The sequence below is a fragment of the Onthophagus taurus genome, chromosome 11, assembly GCF_036711975.1.
Source record: "Onthophagus taurus isolate NC chromosome 11, IU_Otau_3.0, whole genome shotgun sequence".
In the NCBI taxonomy this organism is placed as follows: domain Eukaryota; kingdom Metazoa; phylum Arthropoda; class Insecta; order Coleoptera; family Scarabaeidae; genus Onthophagus; species Onthophagus taurus.
Window position 1 is genome coordinate 9585105 of NC_091976.1, and position 27605 is coordinate 9612709.

General features: G+C 37.4%; 1 protein-coding gene across 1 annotated transcript; it reads right to left on the reverse strand.

The window, feature by feature from the left end:
* Positions 1-1696: 1696 nt before the first annotated feature.
* LOC139432070 (uncharacterized) lies at positions 1697-6312 on the reverse strand. Its single transcript, XM_071200407.1, has 5 exons — positions 6267-6312; positions 4073-4267; positions 3586-4014; positions 3320-3505; positions 1697-1746 (listed from the first exon to the last, which is right to left on the reverse strand). Exons 1-5 carry the CDS (start codon positions 6310-6312, stop codon positions 1697-1699), a joined length of 906 nt encoding a protein of 301 aa, XP_071056508.1.
* Positions 6313-27605: the final 21293 nt, after the last annotated feature.

The window sequence follows — 27605 nt, forward strand, 5'->3', positions numbered from 1 at the left end:
GTTGTTTTGGTTCTTAATAGGCAGGGTCGCCATGTGATAACCGTTGGTGGTTATCTCAATAAGTTGAATATTAGATGGTGATGGAATTGAAAGATTGTTTAAATTATAACGTTCTATTTATTCATTCTTACTCTACGATTACATATACTAGACTAAAATTTTAAAACTTAATATTATTCGAATTAAACATAAACTAATTTGCAAGTTCAACATTTTTATTGAATGTCCTCAATTCGTAGGTGCAATGCACCTCCGAATTGCACGCATCGATATTACATAAATTCCGCAATCATTTCCTGTCTTGTATTCCATTACAAAGTGATGTCGTTGAAGTTAGCAACGGATTGAGAAACGAAATTCACATTTTCACAGCGGACCCTCTTAATATGTGAAAAATTCATATTTGATGATCAAAATAATAAAGCTTGATGATCCATTAAGTTCACTCCAAATATCAAAATCACTATTTCGAATAACATATTTAAGCACCACCCGAAAATTCAGAGGATAAAGGGTCGAAATCACTCTCGAAATACGTAACAAATTCATAACTTTGTCCAAAAATTGTGTGACACCTCCAAATTCAGTCCAACGATCGAAAATAACGTTTCGAATAACATATATTATCTATGAGACACGCGGATATTACGTTGATAAAAGGGGTGTGTAATAATAATTGTATATATAAATAATTGTAATTAAAATTGAATTTGATCTAATGTGTAGTGATCTGGATAAACATGATACCTTTCCGTAATATCATAAAACGTTTTATATTGCTCAAACAAGCTTGCTTCGTCGTTCATTCCTAATATTTATGTATAATTTTTTAATTCAGAAATCTTAGAAGAACATATTTCACAAATGCCTTGTCTGCTATATTGGTTGTTGACATTATAGACTGCTGCACTAAATGATATAAACGGAGTTAACATATCCCATTTCAAATGGTACTCTGGTTTATCAACAGAACGGTACCGTTCACAAAAATCGTTTGTATCTCTTGTATTGTATATTTCTTGTAACTCGTTTTTATAATGAATAACAAAATATTTTAGAGATATATTATCCAACGCAACATTTTTAATTGATGTCTTGAATAAACCTGCCACAAACCTGCTTTATAGTATTGACATGATGGACAACTATAAAGTTGCCAAGTTTAATGGTATCTATAGAAATTATATTAGATATGTTCGAGCAACGATCTATATGTAACCATCTGTTACATAAGTTGCAGCCTACATAATTTTCTTCTGATCCTATACTACTTTTAAAACATTTATCATACATAACGTGAGATGACAGTAATAAAATATTTTGTAAAGAAATTCTGAAAAGGTCAGGATTAAAATTACTTTGTAATAATGATGTTTATAAATATTGCAGTGTTTCATTTTTTTGCAAAACCATCATGTACCATATAACATAGATTCCACAATTGATTGAATCCTCAGTCTCTTGGGTAGGATATGCTATTATTGTTAGTTTCCACTTCCTAGCATTTAGTTTGTCTTCGTGTAGGTGTAGACGGTCTCTAGTGGAAAATAGTCTTTTAACCCTTTTTATAATTTACCAGGATTCAAAATACAAATAGAGTTAGTAGTCAAATCTAATATATGTGATAGAATCCATGTTGCAAGATTTATATATAATTAAGAAATAAAAGAAAAATAACTTCTTTCTTGCTTTTTTATTAAATTTCCTCGGTACCGGTTTCGACTAAACAGTCATCCTGAGCCGAATCTACATATATGTTAAAAAATATTTTACATAAAAACTTATTTCTATAATTAATACACTTACGGTCAAATAAATCTAATTATGAAACATTGAGAACACCATATACTTAAAAAACATTACATAAAAAATGGGAATAATTTGTTAACTTCTATAGTTAGAGTATAAAATTCGTGCGATTTAGTAGTTTGAACATATCCGACGAATTATTTATGCTGAGATAAGTTTGAAAAATCAGTAATAAAATTTTTTTTCCTCTTTGTAACTCGATCCGGAGACATATTGTATAGCGTTACAATTAAAGCAACTGATCAAATAAATTCCAGTCTCATTCTCAATGTTGTAATCATTAAAATGGTAATTAGACAATAATTTATCAATTGAACTATTATTGGAAAAAGAAAGGGCAATATTAGAAGAAGCAAAGATTTTTTTAGTAGAAAAAGCTAGGGGAGTGATGGTTTAAATACCCTTTATAACCGAACAAAGGAATTTAACCATCCTTTTGAGTTAGCAAAGTACAATAAATTCCCAATTCATATCATTAAAAATTTAATAAGAAAAAATAATAAAACATTAGATCCAGTTTATTCGAAAACACCCTATTCTAAAATATTCAAATCCATACTAAGAGAGGAGACCTCAAGTTAAGTTTGGATTTAATGTTTGGTGCGGTGTCATTTGTTCAAGAATTCTTGGTCCGTACATTTTTTTATGATACATTAAACGGAGATCGTTATCTTCACTTTCTACAGAACGAGTTCAGTAATATGTTGGATGGATTGCTCCTGCAGACACGTCATTTGTTTAAATGGTTTCAACGCGACGGGGGACCACCACTTATTAAGCTAGCGATACGAAATCATGGAAACTTACGTTTGCAAACGTATCTATCAATTGTTTCCATAGCATACTACCTGAAGAGTTTTCCAATTAAAAGAATAAACGGCTATAATTTATTTATTAATACAAATATCTATGTCAAGTGGTATATCGTTAGAATCGTTGAGAAAAGGCCTTATTTATAAAGTCATGGTCAACTATGGTTTCCATTAGAAAAATTACAAGTTTGTGTCATAACTCAAAAATTATTGCTTATATGTAACGCCAATACACGTACTGGGACTATCAGTCCCATAGCAGAAAACAGCTCAATTTTTGTTGCTCTAGCAACGTTGTACGTAGCACAATTTGTCCACTACATCTACTCCAGATTTTGTACTATTATAGTATTTGATAATTTCCGGTTTCCGTTGTCTATTAGTTGCCACTTCATTGTTTGACGTATGCAAGCTGGATAGCAATACAATAGTCTTACCCTTCTTTGGTGCGTAGGAGACAAGGGTTTCGTTTCTTGTGTAACCGAAAATGCTGTCATACTGTGCTCTACGTTTTGGCAAAGCAAAACTTGGTGGTAAATCTCTCTTGTTTTTTCGGACAGTTCCAACGTATGATATTTTCTTCTTTTCCAAAACTTTTACAAGTTTCAAACTTGTAAATCAATTGTCTGCGGTAATGTTTCTTCCGCTTCCATAAATTGACTCTGAAATTCGCATGATAATATCTTCCGCAGAATTACTTTTTTTGTAAGGTCCGTCAGGTTGTTGGCCGCAATAGATCTCCATGTTGGCTGTATAAAAAAGTTTTGCGTCAGCAAGACAAAAGATTTTTATACCATATTTTGTTGGCTTTGAAGATATATATTGCCGGAAACCACAATGACCACGAAATGCTGGAAGCATCTCATCAATAGTGACGTTTTCGCCTAAATTGTAATGTAATTTGCTGTTCTCAATAAATAAAACAAATATTTCACGAACCTACGCTAACTTGTCAGTTTCACACCTTCTTTGTCGTGTAGATCGGTCATCAAATCGGATGCATCGCATAAGGAAACGCAATCGTGAAATTGACATAACCATTCTAAAGATGTCGAGCCATCAGTTGCCCAAAAATCACAAATATTTTGGTGACCGCCTCGAAAAACTCCTGCCAAGTATAACAACCCCAGTAAAGCTTCAATTTCAATAATGTCAGTGGGGTTGCAATCTCGATCGCGGACAAATTTTTCTTTTATATTCAATATGTACTTATTTGTACTGTCAACTATGATGCTCAATATATTATTATCAAAAAATAACTTCCAAGAATCTTGTTCGCATTTAGCGTCTTTTGCAAATCTACCTACTACGCCGGGTAATTTTACTAAAACATTATATGGGCGTGCCTGAGTTCGTTTCCATGGTGTCGTTTTCCATTTTGTTCCATCTTTACCTACCAAAAGTTTATGTTTGCAACGCATCATTTATCCAAAGAAACTACGTTTACTTACCGATATAATAACCAGCTTCTTGATCTTCATCATCCTCATTTTCATCATCATCGTCCATGTCATGATCCGTATCAGAGTCAACAGGTCTCTGTTCAATGTTATCTTCAGTTTCTGAATCATCTGATTCTTTGAAATCGTTATCCGGTAAAGTCACATTTTCGTCAATTTCTTTAAAAACTAAGCGATTTAGCTGATCTACATCAGCGGCATTACCAAAGTCCTTTATTTATTTATTTATTACATATTCGGGATGCATACGGGGAGAATATCCCCAACAAAGCATCCTCATAATAACGAAAATTAATATAAAAAAAATTGTGATATAAACTAAAATAAATACAACGATAAAGCGATCAACAAAACATCCGCTATACATTAGTTAGTACATATTTTCTAAAAGAGCGTAAGGAAACGTCAAAGAAAGGTACATGGTTGAAGCCTTGGTTATAGGAATTAAGAATTCGAACTAATGGAGAGCTTTGGTAAAGGTTGGTGTTAGATCTATCAAGACGAAATGTAGCGTTGAAACGTATAACCCGTTGCGGTACATTGAAACTCAACTCAGGCAGAAGATCGGGGGTATGCAGCATGCCATTAACAAGCTTGAAGAGGAAGATCAAGTCAGCAACAATTCGACGCTGCTGCAGTGACAACAAGTTGAAGACCACGCAACGCCTATCGTAATCGCAGTAAGGAAGATGAAATTTATGTGCCAAATAACGTACAAAGCGTCGCTGAATAGCTTCAATACGACCACGATACACCGCATACATGGGGTTCCATATTACGGAACCATAACAAAGCACACTGTTGACAAATGCCAAATAAAGGGTTTTTATACACAAAAAGTTCGTGAAATTCTTACTGACCTTACTGACCTTACTGATGAAATCGCAACTTGAAATCCAATATGATGCCAAGATGTTTACTTTATAAGTGGGCGGGATAGCAGCACCGTTAAAGTTGTAAGGAAAGTTAAGAGGATAACGTTTCCTAGTAAATGTAATTTTTTGGCATTTGTCATAATTTAGGTGCAGTTTGTTGAGGCGACAGTACTCATGCAGGCGGTCAAGATCCTCCTGTAGTCTAAGGCAGTCCAGATTAGACCCGATCCTTGTGAATATTTTATTATCGTCGGCATAGAGTAGAAACTTAGAAAATATAAACACGAAGAAATATCATTTATGTACATTACGAATAGTAAGGGTCCAAGATGACTGCCCTGAGGCACACCGGATGTGATAGGTTTGTAGCCAGATATAAAGCTACCAATCCTAACTGCTTGACTTCGGTTAGATAAATACGACATAATCCAGTGAACAAGACCATCTGGAATATCAAAGGAGTAAAGTTTCTGTACAAGAATAGTATGATCGATTTTGTCGAAGGCTTTGGAGTAATCGGTGTAGATTGTATCAATCTGAATATCCTCGTTTAAAGCAGAATGAATAAAGTTTACATAAGACAACAGATTAGACTCCACCGATCGCCCAGACAGAAAACCATGTTGTTCATTGATTATAGAGTGAGAAATAGACAGACTAAGATATTCGTGGACAATTTTTTCAAATACCTTGGGGATAGCTGAAAGGATAGAAATAGGACGGTAATTGGATACCAACTGTTTAACACCGGATTTAAATATTGGAATAACGAAAGCCGTTTTCCACATACTTGGGAAAACACCTTCAAGTAAGAACTTCGAAAAAATACGAAACAGTGGCATTGACAGCTCAGTAGCAAACTCTTTTAAGAATAAAGATGGAATACCATCCGGGCCAGGACTAAACGACTGGTCAAGATGCAACAGAACGTTATGAATTGCATTAGCGGAAAACCACGGCAAAACCCCAGAGCCATGGGCAATCACTGAGCTGTCGATTGTGCCATCTACAAAAACAGACGAGAAGTAATCCGAGAAAGCACAAGAGATCGCAGAACATGAGTCAACCATGGTTCCATCAAAGGAAGTCATTGAGGCTGGCATGCCAGATGAGGAACCTCTTTTGCCATTAACAAACGACCATATCTTCTTTGGTTTCCCCAACACATCTGCCTGAATGGAACTCAGATAAGCTCTGTAATCAGCAGCTATCAATTTTGGAGAACGTTACTCCAAAATTTATAAATATACACAATTTTATATATTCCCGCTATCTGATATGCATGTCAGTTTTATTTTTATCGCGCATACTCCATCCTCCGTCTTCCGTATTTTCTTCACCAACTTCATATGTCATCGTCTTATCGTTTTGTTATCATGTCATGTCCGTTTGGTTTAAGTTTTCATTTTTAATCTGTTAACATCTGTTTATTAAAGTATTTTTATCTTTTTACTTCATCACGTAATTGGTTTTAATTTTACTTCTCTCACACAACATAACATAACCCCATTTTGGATTTTGAATCCCTCTTCTTTGGATTTGATTCTTTGATATATTTTTATACCTTCCATTCACTAAAATTTTTATGCATGATTTATTTCATAATGATGATGGTGTTCTATGTTCAATGTTTCATAATTAGATTTATTTGACCATAAGTGTATTAATTATAGAAATAAGTTTTTTATGTAAAATATTTTTTAACATATATGTAGATTCGGCTGAGGATGACTGTTTAGTCGAAACCGGTACCGAGGAAGTTTAATAAAAAAGCAAGGAAAAAGTTATTTTTCTATTATGTCTTAAATCTAATATAATTAATATCCAATGATTGTTGTTACAATTGTGGGGCAACAGAATAAAACGGATTTCTTTAAGTGGTTTTATAAAAGGTAAAAATTTAGACGAATTCTTTATCTGATCTGAAAACAAAATTTAGACGGATATTGTGTTGATGTAATAAATGTCTTCGCGGTCTTTAAATAAAGTAAATGCCAGAGAATCTATGCAATAAACTGCAACCCATGAACTTGTGTACAAGGTGGGCAAATTTGGGTGTTATTATAGGCTATCTCAGAAACTATAAGAGATACGAAAAAAGTAGGTGCCATGTCCCGGCCTCTTTTTTCGAGACTGACCCAATCCCGCAAACACCAAACTTCTATCTTCTTTTGTTTTTAAGTTATAGCCAAAAAGTCAAATTTTGATGATTTTTAAAAATGCTCATATTTTGTTTATTTTTGAAATTAGAGAAATGGAGTTGATACGTTCTTAAGACATTTTTTAAGTAGAATATACTGCCGTTGAAAAATTTTAAAAATATTTGATGACTTTTGAGATACAAGACAAAGTTGTAGTTTTTTAAATACAAACTATAGTAAATTATGGTGTTACTGAAAAGAGCATATTTTTAGCTTTCCAATGATGTAATGCACGCATGGTGTATTTGGGGAAAATAAGCGTTATTTTTTAATTCTAAAATATTAAAGATTAATATTCAAAATTTTAATTATAGTAGGCGAGGAATAGTATATTATTCAACAAGCGTATAATGGCGGCTGTCACCCATGAAGGTGAAGTTGCAACACGAGCGAGCGAAGCGAGCGAGTGTTGTAATCTGAGTGGGTAACATCCATTATACGCAAGTTGAATACTATACTTTATCTAAAACTATTTAATTTTGAAAAAAAAAATCAAAAAAAGGAAAAAAAAAACTTGATAGACATTTCAGACATAACCTCAATATAAGAAAGCTGTCATTTCTGTTAATATTTTATTTTTTTGATTAGTAGGCCGTGTCAGAACTGTGGAATAATGCCTTCATTATTCAACACTTTGTCAGTCATGAGTAATGGGTGATGGCCAAAAATAAGCTTTACGTATTTTTGTATACGTGCTAATAAAGCCCCTGGGACGAGTTATAAGGGTTGGAAATCGGGGCGAAATATATATATTCGCTTATATTCTGAGAACGAAAATAGCTATCGAAATGTGGTAAATGTAAACTGATATTCATTATCAAAGAGCTTTCCATTGATATATCACACATATATCTGAGGGTTTCAGGTGGTAAACTACCCCTAGTTTTTTGGAATATTTTAAAAACTACCCTGTCGATTTTGGCGATATTATGTGTCCTTATAGTACGTTTAAAAATATTAATGACGTGTTTTTTCTTATTTGCCTCTGACCATCCCCTGCAAAATTACGGGGTATGATAGATAACCCCTTTCCTTAAGAATAATGTGATAAACTGTAACACTTTTGAACAATATTTTGAAGAAAACCATAAATTAGTTGTAAATTAAGATTTACGCAGTAAAATAAACCCTATATGACATTAAGGGGTGGCTGGGGTTAACTACCCTAACCACCCCAAAAATATTTTTTTTTGCGAAAATTTTGTCGATTTTGGTGCAATTTCCCACGATGATTTTTTTATACGTTAAGGCGCGTACACATACAGCGAATGAACGGTCGCGAACGAATTCTTTCGGTTGATGTGTACGTATCAACGAACCCGTTTGAACGTGTTTGTTCGCATTCGTTGCGGTTCGCTTGCGAGGCGGTAAACTGGTAAACATCAAAGGATATTTGCCATAAAAGTCGTTCGAATTTGTTTTAATGTGTACGTGGTTTTGTGGCGATTGGCCGAATTATTTATTTCAGTTCATAGTAGAGTTGCTGATAGTTTAAAATGGAATGGAGTGATTCTAAGGCTCTAGTAATTCTAGGGGGTGAGGGTGCGGTGAATCCTAGGTAGGCTTGTCCTACTTGTTTTGCCGTACTCAGAGTTCTTGTCTTATGACCTGAATCAAGACCGACACTGCAGTTTTTACTGCTCCTTCACGAGGTGCCCCTGTACCATACCAAAAGTGTCGGATCTAGACTTGCCAGTCGATAAACAGGCCTCCCGCCCGGCTGTCGTCGCGTGGCTTAGGGCTTGCACGGGAGAAAACGTGGCCGGGGACGACTGATATAGTCGAAACCGTTATACCATGCATGCCTATTGTTTGTGGACCTGTTCCACGGGCAGGGCATGCGGGGGATCTTGGCTTAATTGCCTGGGTCAAGAGGAGACAACCTCATTAAAAACCCCAAAGTGAATGTGGAACAGCTTATGCAGAGCACTTTAGGCTGTCATCTGACGGTCTAGTCATCCGGGAAGTGATGGCTGCTAATAAGCGGACTCTGGAGACCTGCCGCCCTTCAGTTTCAATAGGCTTATCGGGGTATGGGAGCACTGCCTCGATGGACTACCCTTTCTGCCCTACTCGTGGGATTAGTATGGAGACGCCCAGTATTAGTAAAACCTTAGACGAGGGGGGGATAAACCTCGATCCTGAAAAGGAAACCAAAAAGATGGAGGATAGTCCTCCATCACAATCTACACTTGTGGTAGCCGGACCGTCCGCACCCAAGTCAAGTTCTCCCTCTCTGGAAGAGGAGCAGGTTCTTCTGCACTCTGAAGGGGAGGAAGATGAGGAGGAGGCTGTTAAGGCACTAGACAGTCTCACCCTCAAACAAAAACGCCTGCGGCTGCCAGGGTCCGCTAGAAGGAACCTGCGCAAGCTTATGGGGAGCGGGGTGCCTTATGAGACCGCCCTCAAGCAGGTGATTGAAAAGATCAACACTCCATCGGAAAAGAGCGCAGAGACCTCTAAGCCTTTGGCCAAGAGGGCGCGCTCTCATGAGTCGATGCCCGAGCAAGTGGCTAAGAAGCCCAAGCCGGCTGAGATCGTGCCGACGGAAACCAAAGCTGCTTCAGAGAAGCAGCTGACTTACAAAGCTGCTGTGAGCGGTATCAGGGTTGGATTAATCCACCCAGACTATCCCGCCCAGCAGTTCAATGTAGAACAAGTGGGGTTGCTACGGAGGGAGGTTATTTCAGCCGTAGACAACATCCAAAAAGGGGGTGTGCGAACACAAGTCCGGTTCCAGGGCTGTGCGACGCGTCCAGGCTGGCTTTTAGTCACCTGCGCATGCCTGCTCGAAGGACTGGCTTGTGAATACAGCCAATAGCCTTCATCCATGGGAGGGTGCCCAGATTAAGGCGGTCGAGGGGAAAGATATTCCCAGGACGCACGTCTGTGTAGCATATATCCCAGACGATGAAGCTAATGTTCCTCTCACCAAAGAGACGGTGTTAACCCTATTGGATGTGATGAACAACTCACTCCAAACATCCGAGTGGACGGTTCTGAACACCACCAGATCCGGACCGAGGCAGACGTGGACCTTCGCGGTTGACGAAGTGTCTTGCAACGCCCTGGAAGAACTGTGCTGGCGGCCGTACTTCGGATATGGAAGAATTCAGTTCCGACTGAAAGGAAAGGGAGTGGAGAATCCCGCACCTACTACCGAGACGACGGAGGCTGTGACAGTCGCCCCGTCGACATCATCAGCTCCCGCGGCAACAAGCGCCAAGCGCGTGAAAAGATCGCCAGGTGTGAAACCCGGCTGAGGCGGGATATCCGCACGTGCCGGGGTGTCCAGCAGGGGGCGTCGTGCAGGTGCTCGTTCTGCACCACGGGAGAGTGGAGAAAGAGGAAAGTCCTCGACTCCTGCCCGAGGCTCGAGAGGGCGCGCTGGAATGAGAGGGGCCGGTGGGACGGCTGCTCCATCCCATGCGAGAGGTAAGTAGGGGAAACTGTACTCAGCTCAGTGGATAAGTCTATTAACTGTTTACAGGTAAACCTGCAGCACGCTAGGGCGGCTACGGCTGTCCTTAGCAGAACCTGGATGAGTGAGCGAATTGATATTGCCCTCATGCAGGAACCATGGCTCGCCAATACCGGGCGCATCAGCGGACTCGGTAATTTATCCGGTAAGTTACTTTGCTCAGGAGATAGACCCAGAGCTTGTTTACTTATCAGGAACAACATTAATGCTTTCTTAATCTCAGAGCATAGCGACCACGATTGTGTGGCTGCGGTTCTGAGAATCCGTGGTGAGAGGGGCTGGACAGAAATTGTCATCTGCTCGGCATACTTCCCCGGAACGGAAAATGACCTTCCCCCGGCCGCTGTGCGAGACATAATTGCCTACAGCCGGAGGAATAACCTGCAAGTTGTTGTTGGATGTGACGCCAATGCCCACCACACAATGTGGGCAAGCACCAACACAAATGAAAGAGGTGAGTTACTTTTTGACTACCTATTAGGGGAGGGGCTTACTGTTAATAATGTAGGCGCCAAACCAACCTTTGTTACCAGAAATAGAGCAGAGGTACTTGACATTACGTTCAGCTCAATTATATTAAGCTCTAAGATAACCTCCTGGAGGGTATCCTCTGAACCGTCGTGTTCAGATCATAGACATATTCAATTTAAAATTGATCTAGATATGAAATCGGACTGTACGTACCGTAATCCCCGTAGCACTAATTGGGATCTGTTTAAGAGTTGCCTTGCAGATAACCTAACTAGTGTTATCGCAACCGCTAGGAACTGTGATCAGGTTGAAATAGCCACGGAGCAGATCTCTGTGGCAATTCGCTCTGCATATCACAGTAGCAGTCCACTGAAGGTGAAAAGTAGTAATCGGGGCACACCCTGGTGGAACGAATCTCTTAGCTCCGAAAGACAAGAGGTCCGAAAGCTTTTCAACCGGGCCAAGACATTAGGTGAATGGGAGAAATATAAACAAGCTCTAACGAATTACACCAAAAACATACGTAGGGCAAAAAGAGAGTCTTGGAGGAGGTTCTGTGAGGGAGTGAAAGACACACCCAGCAGTGCAAGAATTCACAAGATTCTCGCTAGAGATCCGGCACTACCCCTGGGCTCACTTAGGCGGCCTGACGGTAGTTTTACGGACTCTAGCAGAGCCTCGTTGGAGCTTCTCATGCAGACTCACTTCCCAGGAAGCCTGATGATGAGGGCCGATAATGCCACAGCGGGCTATTCCTGCAAGGCAAAGCACCCCTCAAATACGGATTGGAGTGTGGCTAGAAAAGTCGTCACTTACACATCCGTGGACCAGGCAATTCAAACGTTTAAGCCGTTCAAATCGCCTGGAGAAGACAATATCTTTCCTGCTTTGTTACAGCAGGGGAGGTCTTTGTTGTTGCAAATTTTGGTAAAAATTTTCAGAGCGAGTGTCGCCTGGAAATATGTGCCGGCAGAATGGACTAAGGTACGGGTATCTTACATACCCAAAGCGGGCCGTTCGGTCCCTACTCCTAATGCCTTTCGACCCATCAGCCTAACGTCATTTCTGCTGAAAACCCTTGAAAAAGTTCTGGAACGGTATATCCGTACGGTGCCATTGGTATCTGGTCCACTGAGTCGCCACCAGTATGCTTATCAAGCGGGAAAATCAGCAGAATTGGCTTTACACAACTTAGTTGGTAGAGTATCCAGGACGCTGCAGGATAAAGAAATCTTGGTTTGTGCGTTTCTGGATATAGAGGGAGCGTTGAACAACGCAATACCACAATCTCTTGAAAGAGCTGCTCTTGACAGGGGAGTGGAAGCAACTATAGCGGGTTGGATCCGCAATATGCTAGATAGTAGAATAGTTTCTACTTCACTCCACGGTGATACGATACGCTTCAGGCCGGGAGGTGGCTGCCCGCAGGGAGGGGTGTTATCTCCCCTGCTTTGGTCCCTCCTAGTTGACGACCTGATTGCGATAGTCGAAGCCGTTGGTGTGGAAATACAAGCTTATGCTGATGACATTGTCGTTATGGTCAAAGGAACCTGTTTGCCGAGGATATCTAAAGTCCTCCAGGTGACCCTAGATACCATTTGCGCTTGGTGTAAGGGAGAGAACCTCTCAATAAACCCGCAAAAGACAATTGTTGTGCCCTTCACCAGGAAGCGAAAGTTGGATGGACTAATCCGCCCAACTATCCAAGGTGAAGAAATTCCTTTCTCAAAGGAAGTCAAATATCTAGGAGTAATCCTAGACAAAACCCTGTCATGGAATGGACATTTGCAGGGAGTTTTGCACAAAGCTAGACTATCCTTGTGGACTTGTCGCAGTCTTTGTGGAAAAAATTGGGGTCTTACCTCTGAAAGACTGTACTGGCTCTATGCGACTGTGGTTAGACCTATGATCACATACGGAGCAGCAGCCTGGTATAGAAAAGTCCGACAGACTTCACTGATAACTGAAGTAATTAAACTTTCACGAATTCAACGAGTAGCTGGATTGGCAATCTCTTCTGCGATAGGCACAACGCCAACTCTAGCAATGGAGGTTCTGCTTGGCCTATCTCCTCTGCATTTGCATATAGAGAAAGTGGCTAGAACAACCATTTACAGATTTAAGCAATATGCTCAAAACTGTTCCGACATGTCCTACCAATGGGCTGCGGAAGACATTATAAGCACTGATACTGTGCTATCAATGCCGTCAGATTTGGCGGTATCACTATCAATGATTAATGCTCGATACCAGATTGTACTGCCTGGGCGGCAGTCCTGGATCGAAAATGAAAATTCTCTGGTTCGGGCAGACATTTGCTTGTACACAGATGGATCAAAAACGCCTGAAGGGGTAGGAGCAGGAGTATACTGCCAGACACCTCGAATTAAGCAAGCCTACAGCCTGGGTACGTACTGTACTGTATTCCAGGCGGAAGTATTTGCTATTGACATGGGTGCTAAAATCCTTCTTGAAAGAGGGGTGAAGAACATGACAGTACGAATTTTCTCAGACAGTCAAGCCGCTCTCCAGGCGCTGCAAGCCGTGAAAACGGTGTCGGCTCTGGTTAATGATTGTAAGAGAACATTAAACACACTGAGTTGTGAAACAGAGTCTCTCTGATCTGGGTCCCGGGTCACTCTGGTGTTGCTGGCAATGAAGCGGCAGATAAGCTAGCACGAGATGGCAGCGCTGAAGCGTTTGTGGGACCGGAACCAGCAGTTGGTGTATCATTTGCGATGGCCAAATATAGGATTGGACTGTGGGCTGAAGAGAGACTTCGCCTACTGTGGACCAGTTCTCCTGGAATGAGACATGCTAAGGTGTTTATTAACATCGCCGCTGTCAAACCCGGGAATATTTTAGGACTTGCCCGTAGTAGCATAAAAGTTCTAGTGGGTGTTTTTACTGGGCACTGCCGATTAATAGCACACCTCAACTTGTTGGGTTTAGCCGACGATGTTGAATGCCGACTATGTGCGGAGGAAGCAGAGACGGTTGAGCATGTTTTATGCCACTGCCCTGCCGTTAACCGTATCAGATTCTCGATTTTTGGGTCGCAGTTTATCTCCTCAAAAGATCTGAATGACCTTTCGCCGAGCAAGGTATTAATGTTCGTTAAGAGCATTGGACTACACGGTGAAATTTGATAACGATATCTATCGGGGTACAATAGATCCTTAGGGTCGCGGTGCAAGGTTGGTTGGTCCGCCTACCCGATATGTATTCTATGTAATGTAATGTAATTCTAAGGCTCTGGAACTCATTAATGAGTACCGCAGTAATGAATGCCTGTGGAATCCGGTTGAAAACGAATATAAAAATAAAATTAAAAAAATGGACGCTTGGAATAAAATTGATAAAAATCTTAATTGTGAAGCAGGCGAAGCAAAAAAAAATGGATTCCCTTTTAAGTTCATTCAGGCGAGAACGTCAGAAACACGAACAAACTATGAAAATTGGCTCAGGCACCAGTGATGTGTATACATCAACTTGGTTTGCTTTCAAGAATATGTTATTTTTAATGGATAAATTTATTCCGAAAAAAACAAAAAATACCGAGGTAAGTGAAGACATTGTTATATTTTAGTATACAAAAGAATACAGTAGATAAGTATAGTTAGTAACGTACATATTGTTGAAGTTTAGGCAATATCTTATTGAATGTTATAGAGTAATTACAGAATATTTAAGCATAATCGTTTTGCCAATCAACTCTCCCTTCGTTCATAAAATAATCTGCAAACTCGTTTCTTATTGCTTCACAATTAGCTGAAGTTTTTCTTCCAACTTTTGTCATTGGAACAAACGATTGTGACGTCATATCTGTGACTTTGCGCCAACTTCCAGGCATGACGGTGATAAAGATAGCATCATCAAACGTTCCGGGCGGTATATAAAGGTTTCGGGAATGTCTGCTTTCTCTTAAGAAATTATGTAAATAGACACAAGTCAAAACTACTGTTGTAGCCTTTTCTGGGGATAATAACATTACTTTTCTTAATACTCTAAACACAGCTGACATTATCCCAAACACGTTTTCGATTACTCGTTGGGCACGACATAATCTGTAATTGAAAATTCGTTTTTTTGATCCCTTTTTTTGTTCTACTGGATATGCTTTCAGAATGTGTTCATGAAGGCTGAAAGCATCATCGCCGACGAACACATACGGAACTTCTTCAGGCGCTAAATTTAAGTCACTGTTTTGTAGTGTTTTCCAGAAAACAGAATTTTTTAACACACCCCCATCTGAAATTCTACCCTGGCAACCGACGTCGGCAAACAAAAACGTATAATTTGAGTCGGCAATACCAATTAAAACAATACTAAAATTCTGTTTATAATTAAAATAGTCACTTCCGCTGTCTATTGGAGCTTGTAGTATGCAATGTCTGCCATCTACAGCTCCAAGGCATTGAGGAAAATTCCATTGAGTATTAAAGTTTTCAGCTACACTCCGCCACTCTTCTGCATTACTAGGCATCTGAAAAAATGAATACCAATATCTAATCAGTCACCAATAGGGCCAAACTTACTGAGTTTATACAATATTCATATGTACATATAATATACGGTCAATTAAAATATTTTTTTGTAGGAATTATCCGTGCTTCAAAGGAACACCCAAGAACAAGAGGTGGGCGATCTCAAAAAAATTGTTGAAGAACCCAGTGATTATACTGAGCACGCAGAAAATATAAGAACATCAGTTGAAACACCGAAACGAAAATCTGATTTCTGTTCACCAAGGAAGATAAAACGGCCGGCTATCAAAACGAAAAATTCTCGTGCAGAAGAAACCTACGAAATATTAAAAGACACAGTCAAAAGTCGCAGTTTCAGAGATGCCAGCACAATTTACGGGGAGCACATAGCCTCAAAACATAGAACTTATAGCCAGTACACTAGAAATGTAATTGAACACCTAATTGGTAATATTTTATTTGATGCTGATATGGGTAAATACAATGCCCCTGCTACAGTACCCATTCCTTCACCTTCACCCACAGATTCATCATGCTCGCAATATGATCAAAATTTATCATACCCACAAAGTATTTGTTCTTCCGCTCCATCACCTTCACCCTCAAACGCATCAACGACATACAACCAACCCACATATATTAACACTCCCTATCAACAACCTCAAACCAATACTACAACTCCTTTGGCACCTTTAATAGATTACATTAATACTTTTAGCGATGTCGATAATTAATTTAAATTAATTCAAATAATAATGATTGTTCTTTTGTATTTTCGTTAATAAACTTGTATTAAGAAAATATATTATTTTTACTTACTTATTTTACTTACCTTCACGTAATCATCGAGGCTTTCAATTATTGCTGAACAAACTTCCGGTATGATGTAAGAAATTAGTTGCTTGGAAATTTTGAAGGTGTACATTAAACTAGTGAATGAGTCCCCGGTGGCTAGGTAACGTAATGTAAGCATTAATCTTTCCGTTGGTGGTATCGCTTCTCTGAATGATGTATTTTGTTTTGCTATTTTCGGGCCAATACGATTCAGTAGCCATTCAAAATCTGCAGATTTCATTCTACAGAAATTTTCAAAAAGCCCATATTCGACTTCGGACGTTAAATCTTTCAATAAATCCATTCCCCTATATCTACTTCTGCTTTTAAATAAAGATGTCATCCACCAGCGTCGTTTTCGTTTTTGCCTTTCCTCTTCGTCACTTATAATTATACATGCTGCACTTGCAACAATAATTAAGTCATCATTTGTTGCCATTATCACATGGGCCGACTTCCAACTTCCACTAATGACCGAAAACAAGCCATGAGCGCGAAACAATTCGTTTGCTACACACTTGTTTTTATGTGGACGCAAGCCGATATTTCCAGCAAATACCGAACGAATTCGTCCAAATTTGTTCGATTGAATTCGTTCGCCTTCGTTCGCTCTATGTGTACGCGCCTTTAGGTAGTACTATTGTAAGAACTTACAAGGGTTAGAAGTTTGGGGTAGAAAATATATTTTCAGTAATAACTTTCATACTCCTACAGAAAAATGTTTTTTATCCTTATTCTATTTAAATAACACAAAAGTTAGGATAATTTTATAAATATTTATTAATAATGAGTTAAAAAGTAACTGACAAAAGAATGGTTGACCATCACAAATTATATTCTACATTATTAATTTAATTTCCTTTTTTTTTACTTTTTTTATTCAATATATTGTTGGCAATAATGAAAATCATGGAAAAAATGTTTTAAACACAACGATTGTTTACACCATGCACAAGTTATAACAGCTATATCTCCACAGATATGGCACGTAGATTTTTCATTGGAAAAGCAAACCTCCCCGGGATTTTCAAACTGTACTGGTCTTTCCTCTATAGAGCCTGATTCAGAGTAAGTGCCTTATTTTTTTTTAGCCACACTATGGGTAGTACTTGCAAAATATATGGCAGTAATATGTTTTAGGACATTCTCTACACGATGGTGATATCACATTTTCAATTGGACTGTCAACTTTTTTTTTAAATGGAATGCCAAAATTTTTTGTTATTATTGAGATCCTAAAAACATTCTTTTTACGATAGTATTGTGTTTTTCTTAAAAATTCATTTCTTTCCCCATCAAAAAGCACCCTAACATTTTAATCTAGTAGCGCATGAATGTTTTACACTCGATGTTATTTTTGTCCAAATAAATAAATAAGTAGATGTTTATTACAAAATAAAGTTTGATTGTTTCTTTTGTGTCTAGCGCTACTTGATATTTGGACAAAAATAACATCGAGTGTAAAACATTCATGCGCTACTAGATTAAAATGTGTGCTTTTTGATGGGGAAAGAAATGAATTTTTAAGAAAAACAAAATACTATTCGTATAAAGAATGTTTTTAGGATCTCAATAATAAAAAAAAAATTTTGGCATTCCATTTAAAAAAAAAAGTTGACAGTCGCCATTTTGAAAGAATTCGTCCAATTGAAAATGTGATATCACCATCGTGTAGAGAATGTCCTAAAACATATTACTGCCAAATATTTTGAAAGTAGTACCCTAGTGTGGCTAAAAAAAAAATAAGGCGCTTACTTTGAATCAGGCTGTATATCCAGATACAAACCGGGCGTATTTAAAAACATTAATAAATCGTGGGAAAGACAACTGGTTATGCGTTAAGGATTGCAATTTTAAAATATTATCTCACTGATGCAAATTGACATCGTACTGGTAGAGAATAACTTGATCAGAAAATCTTCTAATGAAATTTTCCCATATTCTAAAACCAAATACATCCAGGGGTTGAATTTGACCTGTTGTCTACAAGAATCTAGTAATAGTAATGATTTGGGTCCGGTGTTTGGGAAATAGACATTTTGTAGCCAATTTTTCATATGAGCAGAAGTCAGTTTACCAGATTTTGATGCTAAAACGAATATGTTATCTGCTTTGAACATTGTATTTATTACCCTCGGTCCAAACGTACCAGAGGATTCTTTTAGAACAATGAAAAGAGGAGAAAGTAGCTTTCCATTTCCAGATATGATGGGTTGAATTGTGTAGCTATGTGTTGTCGATGACACCGACTGGACCACGCTTTGCACGGTTTTAACCCCTAAAACCCCTTTTAAATAAAAATAAATTAAAAAAAAACTAAACTAACAATGTAGAATACAATTTGTGATACTTAACCATTTTTTTTCAGTTGCTTTATAACTCATTATTAATAAATATTTCTATAATTATTCTAACTTTTGTGTTATTTGAATAGAATAAGAATAAAAAAGCTTTTTCTGTAGGAGTATGAAAGTTATTAGCGAGAATATATTTTCTACCCCAAACTTCTAACCCTTGTAAGTTCTTACAATAGTACTACCTAACGTATAAAAAAATCATCGTGGTAAATTGCACTAAAATCGACAAACAATTTTCCGGAAAAAAAAATTATTTTTGGGGTTGTTAGGGTAGTTAACCCTTAATGTCGTATAGGGTTTATTTTACTGCCTAAATCTTAATTTACATCTAATTAATGGTTTTTTTCAAAATATTGTTTAAAAGTGTAACAGTTTATCACATTATTCTTAAGGAAAGGGGTTATCTATCGTACCCCGTAACTTTGCAGGGGATGGTCAGAGGCAAATAAGAAAAAACACGTCATTAATATTTTTAAACGTACTATAAGCATACATAATATCGCCAAAATCGACAGGGTAGTTTTTAAAATATTCCAAAAAACTAGGGGTTTACTTATAGTTTACCCCCTGAAGCCCTCAGATATATGTGTGATATATCAATGGAAAGCTCTTTGAAAATAAATATCAGTTTACATTTACCACATTTCGATAGCTGTTTTCGTTTTCAGCCTATAAGCGAATATATATATTTCGCCCCGATTTCCAACCCTTATAACTCGCCCCAGGGGCTTTATTAGCACGTATAAAAAAATACGTGAACCTTATTTTTGGCCATACTATCGCTGTAAAAATATCAACAAAATCGGTGACGGACAGTTCTGATACTTCCCTTGTTAGTTACTGTAGTGACGTGAGTTTACTGACCATTTCATTCATGAATTTTTCGAAACGACTTTCCCGCTTAAAAATTCCTCATTATCTTTAAATACATAAAGCGATAAAATTTAAAAAACGATTCTTTGAAAATGATAGATAAGGCTCCATATCCCATATAAACATTATTTCAATGGAAAGTCCGCTGCCCAGCTTATGATCCCTAATCTTCAGATTGTTGTTCTCTTTATTGTGCTAATAAGAAACTTACACTCTTTACACTCGTCAATCAGTAGTACAACAAAATATCAATTAATTAATTAGAATATAATAAAACGACCCTACAAACCACAAAATTACAGTATACAAAAAAAGAGAAAATGAATCTCAAGCACTAAATAGGTCTACGGAGGTCTCAAGAAATTCCCGTATAGAATAGAATCCCTTCTTTAGCAAGAATGTTTTTAACTTCCCAAGCAACTCGTCCGCTGGAAGAGCTCTCACACTATGTGGCACGTGATTATACAATTTTTGTCCCATGTATATAGGACCTGATTGTGTCTTGCATAACCGCGCAAAGTCTGGGTAGAGGTCTTCTCTCCCACGCGTTTCATACGGGTGAATATCACCGTGCATCCTTAAGGAGTTCATGCTCTCCAAGATGTATCCCACGCAGCGAAGGATGTACAGAGATGGAATGGTGAGTATAGACTGCGCAATAAAAGCATTTCTGCAATCATCACGATAACCTAAACCCTACTATTCTTGCCGCCCTGCGCTGCAGCCCGAACATGTGAGCAGCTTCAGGGGCTGCTCCCCATGCTAGTATAGAGTAAGACAGTATGGAATGAACAAATGCAAAATAAGCACTTTTTACTACTTTTGGCGTAACAGTTACTGCAAGCCGCCTTAGGAGAAATATATTACGGTTAACTTGTTTGCCCATCTCCACACTATGTTCGTGAAAACGCAACGCAGGAGCGGCGATGAGAGGCCCAAAAACTTGGTTACATCGGGACAAGGAGCGTCAATCTGCCTCAATGTGAACGGAAGTGTGACAGTTTTATTTTCATTAAGACAAAGCTCGTTCGCAAGGCACCAGTCCCGCGCCCTCGACAGAGCCAACTCAGCCCCACTAGCAGTATCATCCCGATTTCTACCTCTTATTAAGACTGTAGCATCATCAGCATATAGGATGCAATCACAGTTATCAAGACCTGCTTTTATGTAATAAGCAAAATCATTGAAGAACAACAGAAATAAGAGAGGGCCCAAGATTGATCCTTGTGGTACCCCTCTCACTATCGGCAAGGAGTCAGATGTAGAGTTATTAACTCTTGTCACCTGCGTCCTCCCGTTTAGATATGAGTGAATGAGACTGATAGAAAGATCATCAAAGTGATATATATTTATTAATTTATGCATTAGAATAGTATGCGATACACAGTCAAAGGCACGAGACAGGTCCAAGAACAAAGAAATACAATACTCGCCATTCTCGAAAGTATCCATGCAAACATTCGTTAACTTTATTATTGCATCCTCCGCACATTTACCCCCCTGAAATCCAAATTGATTATCATACAATATATTATATTTTTTTACGTGAGACATTATTCGATTATAGATCGCTCGCTCATACACCTTGGAGAACACGGGAAGGATGCTAATCGGTCTATAATTAGTGACCTCGCTCTTGCTACCACTTTTAAACACCGGCACAGAGGCTTTCTTCAGGCTGTCAGGGAATATTTCCTCCTTAAATGCAGTATTAATTAATTTACATAAAGGAAGAACATATAAGCTTATCTTATTTTTTATGAAGTTAACTGACAGGCCGAAGATATCTCTAGATGGACTATTTTTTAGGCCGCGAAAAATTTCGCGAACCTCATTGTGTGTTACTGCCTGCAAGCTAAACATATTAAAATTACTCGGAATAGTGCAAACACTGGTATGATCATTTCGTACTCCAGTTAAGTTTCGAACAATAGTTACAGGCATGTTCACAAAATAATTATTTACTTCATCTGGATTCAGATCCAGGCACTGACTCTCTCTGTCCCTCCGCTGAGCATTAATCAGTTTCCATGCGGCACAAGATTTGTTACTTGAATTTTCGATAAAAGAGCTAGTCGCGTTAATTTTCGCTTCGGATATAGCTTTCCGATAGATAGCTCTTGTAGTGTTTCGTAAATGAAGTAAGTTATTTGTTTTATAACGACTATGCAATTCACAAAGCAGGTTGTACCTAGACCTCAAGTGTGATAATGGCTGGTTAAACCATGTTACACTGCCATCAGTGGACCTTGACACTTGACGGCGTAAGGGAAACGCCACATAGAAAGCTTCCAGGATATGTTGGAAAAACAATTCATATTTAAAAATAATTTAATTATTTAATCTTCCTCTATCTCACCCAATTTCAAAAGAAATGGTTGCTAATATGAAAAAACTTCTAAATCTCATGGTTGGGGAAAACTGGGAAGATACTTACAACCAGTAAGTTTAGTAGAAGAAGATGACACAGTCTGTGACTGTTCAGTTCCCGAAGTTGTTGTTCATATTTAATTATTCATTAATTAATACGTTTCTCGTATTTTTAATAAACAAACTTTATCTACAAATCATTTTTTATTGGTGAACAAAGTGAGGGATAAGACACTGAGAAATTTAAATCAACTAATTCAAAGTTTTTATTCGTTGGTACAAAACCAACTTTATCCTGCACAATGGTACAAGACAACTTTGTGTTGTATCTCAAAAATCATCAAATATTTTTAAAATTTTTCATCGGTAGTATATTCTAATTAAAAAAGTGTCTTAAGAACATATCCACCCCATTTCTCTAATTTCAAAAATAAATGAAATATGAGCATTTTTAGAAATCACGAAAGTTTGACTTTTTAGCTATAACTTAAAAACAAAAGAAGATAGAGGTTTGGTGTTTGCGGGATTGGGTTAGTCTCGAAAAAATAGACCGGGACATGGCACCTACTTTTTTCGTATCTCTTGTAGTTTCTGAGATAGCCTATAATAACACCCAAATTTGCCCACCCTGTACATCTTGGACAAAGGACAATTCATGTTTTCGGTTGATATTAACGTTCTAAAGTTAGAGCTACTTAATGAAATCGTTTGTCCATTAGGGTAAAACGCCAGTAATTGACCGTTCTTGTAAAAAAATGTAAAAAATAAGGATCTAAGGAATATCTAAAAAAAAATAAATCTGTCCATAAATAGCCACCGGTCTCTTCTTCACCCCCTACTACGCAAAAAGTCTACGACCATACCGTTCTTGATTTTCTTCTTGTTTAATTTGCGCTAACTGCCGGCCTATTCACATCGTGCTAAAAAGGGTAATTTTTATGTTTAGAAATTCGCCCAAACAAGGTAGTACAAAGCCTACTAGAAATACAGGCCGTCGTGTAGTGGAGGGGACGATTGAATCTCGAAGAATTACCACAGAACAATGAGTAGCTTCTGTGGAATTACACTCGGTTTGGAAGGAACGCTCAGTTGCGTTTAAACCGTTGAGCGGGTTGGACCGTAGCGTTTATTACCCTACGACACGGGGGCCTATATTTCTAGTAGGCTTTGTTACTAGAAATACCTAGTAGGCTTTGGGTAGTACTATTCAGACGTTTTTGCATGTATAGTGTTTTTTTTTGTTTGCCAGTGATCTAATAATGTTTATCGCCCACCGGCAGCAAAACAATACTTTATGCTATCCATTTACGGCAGTAAAATGACACTTTGTGCTACTGTCCAGTAAAGTGTGCATTTAATTCATTTGTTTTACTTTACCTGCCGCATATGCGATGAGATTTTAGTAACATTTTATGGAACCAGTTCAAGTTGGTGACATTGGGTCATTAATTTTTCTAGTTGTCAATGTGACAATGTTTGTCTATGGATGTTTAAACACGTTCTTAGCATCGAATACAAGGTCTACAATGATGAGGACATTGAACTCTAAGCAATTTATCTTATTTTGGGAGGTGTACATGAAACATTTTTGTCAGGTGAATACATTTTGTGTTTTGACAGTTTCTAATTGTCAATTCAAATTTCTATTTTCAAGTGTTCGGGTGCTACCAACTGCTACATACCTATTTCCCTACATTGCCAAAATTTACTTTATTTTTGTTAAAAAAAAAGTATAAAAACGCGAATTACAAAAAGTACTTTACCTGCCGCTAAATGCTGTCAATTTGAAAAAAATCTCGTAAAACAACACCGGGATTTGAACCCGGTACCTCCTACTTGAAAGCGCACTGCCTTTCCACCATACTAATGACCTCTCATACGTAGTGTGACTTTACCGAGGTATATTAACAAAACAAATCGTTTGTCATATGTCATATATTGGTAAGTACCAATATCTTCATATCGTTAAATTTTGCAGTTGGCGATAAAATGTTGTATGCAACACGTCAGCAAAGTGTCTTTATCGATAAGCATCACTTTGCTGACTTGGTACATAAATAACTATTATCGCCAAACGGTAGCAAAACCATACTTTATGCTATCCATTCGCGGCAGTAAAGTGACACTTTGTGCTACTATCTAGTAAACTGTGCATTTAGCGGCAGACAAAGCACTTTACCTGCCGCATATGCGGCAGACAATAGTATATTGTTTTATATGGAAGAGAAGCAGTGCTTTTTATGGCGTGGTCTGTCGCTTAGCGACGAACGCAGTGAGTCGCTAATGACAGATGAGCCGTTAAAATTGTGGCGTGTCCGACAGTTTGCCGGACCAGCCACAAACGAATCTGCTTCTCTTCCGAATAAAACATAGTATTTTTTCTTCAAACGTTGCAAATAATACGGCGCTAAAGTGAAATGTTCTTCAACGTTATGGCGCTAAAGTGAAATTTACTTTGAACAGCTGGATTTGAACCCGGTACCTTCTGTATGAAAGCGCACTTCCCTCTCCACTATACTACCGACCTTTGATACATAGTGTAACTTTCCCGAGGTATATTAACAAAACAAATCGTTTGACACATGTCATAATATTGGTAAGTTAGAATATCATCTTCATATCGTTAAATTTTGCGGTTGGCGATAAAATGTTGTATGCAACACGTCAGCAAAGTGTCTTTATCGAACTCGCCTGTTTACTCGCCTCGCTCGCTTCGCTCGCTCGACTCGCAAACTCAGACTCGTTCGATAAAGCATCACTTTGCCGACTTGGTACATAAATAACTATTTCTATTGGTTATATTAAAAAATTACCGCTTTAATTAATTATTTGTGAAAATAAAGGCGGTCAAAGACTAGTAGTTCTAAATTTAATTAAAAATTAGTATTTGACCAAACGATCAAATACTAGACGAATTGGTTGTTGTATAATCTCACAAGTATTTATATTTGATTAATAAAATGGAAAAATGTGTAATACCTATTTTTAAAATTTATATCTTTCCGTTTAAATTGTTTAGTATTTGACCAAAACTTTTATACTTTAAAAGTAAGATACAATCAGTTTAAATATGCGGTCAATTACTGATTCTTCTTTTGGTCATTTATAGTACAGAAACAGGGCAAACACTGAGTTTTTTAACCGATTTTAAATTTTATAAATAGTTAAGCCTAATAAAAAATATAAAAAGTGTAAATGTTTTTTTATTTTTAACAATAAAAGTAATTGAACACACTTAAGCAGTAATCAATCTGTAAAATTGGAGGATAAAAGGTTGGTCAAACACTGACTCTTATAGTGGAAATCTAAATTTTCCATATAGATTTTCAATTTTTTGATAATAATTGACCACTATAAGAGTCAGTGTTTGACCAACCTTTTATCCTATATATTATGATATATTATTTATATATTATGATTGATATTGTTTCATGTAGATTGTATGCTACTCTTTATTAAACGTATTGTTAATTCATATTAGATCTCAAACATAGCGTATTTTTTTTTGTTCTTGCTTGGTACTTACATAATTGAATAGTTTAATTAATTAGTTTAATTAGTACATTTAGATTGTGCATTTTATTGCTGTTTACTCTTTGTTATATTTATTGCTTTCCTAAAGTGTTCTGCCTTGTCTTATGATTAAGTTTGCCAATATGAATATCAGATCATTACTGTCGGGGTTTTCTATATTTTCGGACTTTGTGTTGGAACAAAATTTTGATGTTGTATTAGTATCTGAAACTTGGATATCAGATGATTTTACGCTGACAGCGTGTCACATTCCAAATTATTATTTTATTCACCAACGTAGAATTACAAGCAAACGTGGCGGTGGTGTTGGTATATACATTAAAACTAATTATAAGTTTCATAGACTTGGTGTTCCCAGTTTTGAGCATTTGGAACAGTTGTGGATTTCAGTCATTTTAAAAAATATCAGGTACTGTATTGGTGCATTGCATAGGCCTCCTTGCTAGGCTTGTAGTGAATTTTTTGATACGTTTGATGAAACTTTATCTTTGCTCATTCCACAGTGTGATGAGTTGATATGTGCTGGAGATATTAATATTGATAATACTTCATTGGGTTCAATGATTCTGCTGTAAGCATGATTGATAGTTATGTGTCAGACAGACAACAAGCCGTTAAATTGGGTGTTCGGAGATCTGAACTGCGAGGCTTGAAATCAGGAGTGCCACAGGGTTCTATCTTGGGGCCTCTACTATTTTGTATCTACACCTCTAATCTGTCGACAGTTTCGAAATATTTAGAGTCACATTTTTATGCGGATGATTCCCAAATTTATCTATCGTTCCTGCCTACATGGCCACTGCTCAAGTTAAATTGAGTGAGGACATCAATAATTTGATAGATGTATCCACTAAACACTCGTTACGGGTAAATTCAAATAATTCAGTGGTTATGCTCTTTGGCAGGCGGAGTGCACGAGACTCTATTGCAGAAAATTTTAAAATCAACATTGGTGGGGAATGTATTGGTTTTAAGGAGTGTGCTAGAAATTTAGGATTACAGCTCGACTCGAATCTTAGGTTCGAACAGCAAATCCTGAACAAAACAAAAATCTCATTTGCTGCTTTGAACCTCATATACAGCATGAGAAATATTTTAAATCGCAGCACAAAGGTTATGCTTTGCGATTCTTTAGTGCTGAGTCATTTTAACTTTTGTGATACAGTATATCATAGTTGTCTGAACTTAAAAACATCACAAAGGATTCAGCGTGTTCAGAATTCATGTCTCCGAATGATTTTCGGGCTTCGACGAGGGTGAAATGTCTCACACAGGCTGATCGATCTTGGGTGGCTGAATATGTTTAATCGTCGTATATACCATATGGTTTCATTTTTTCATAAGTTACTGTTGCTTAAATGTCCATCTTATTTGTATGATAAGATTAAATTCCGCACTGATGTCCATAGCTTAAATGTTGAAGCAATTGTATTGTGACACCACCGCTGCATGTGACTACATTATTTGAGCGATCATTCTCTTACAACTTACCGACATTTTATAATAGTTTACCCCAATCATTGAAAATGATTGAGCTTGATAATGAGCTTGCCGGCGTTTAAAGTAAAGATCAAAAAATATTTATATGGAGAACAGTGTGATCATATACAGGGCGGGACACGTGGAATGCGATGATTTGGTTTTGCTTTTTATGCAAGTATATTATTATTTCTAAAAATTTTTTTTTTCTTTCGTTTATTTTTAATTGGTGAGCTACTGTTATTATTAGTTTTTTTTGTACCTAGTTTAGTTTTGTTTTCTTTTTGTTTTTTTTATTAATATTATATTTTGTTTATTTTTATGGCAGGGTTGAGTCGAAGAGAAGACGATTATCTTAACTTCGCCCTTGCCAACCAGTTATATTTATATTGTTATTTTGTGAAATGCCATTCTAGTAAAGTTTATAGTTATTATTATTATTATTATTATAACACTCCAACCAATAAAATTTCTAAACTAATCCAAAACTTCCTTTATAAACATTTTCACAACAACTTCACACACACAATCAAAAATTCTACAGATCTAATAAATAAACTAA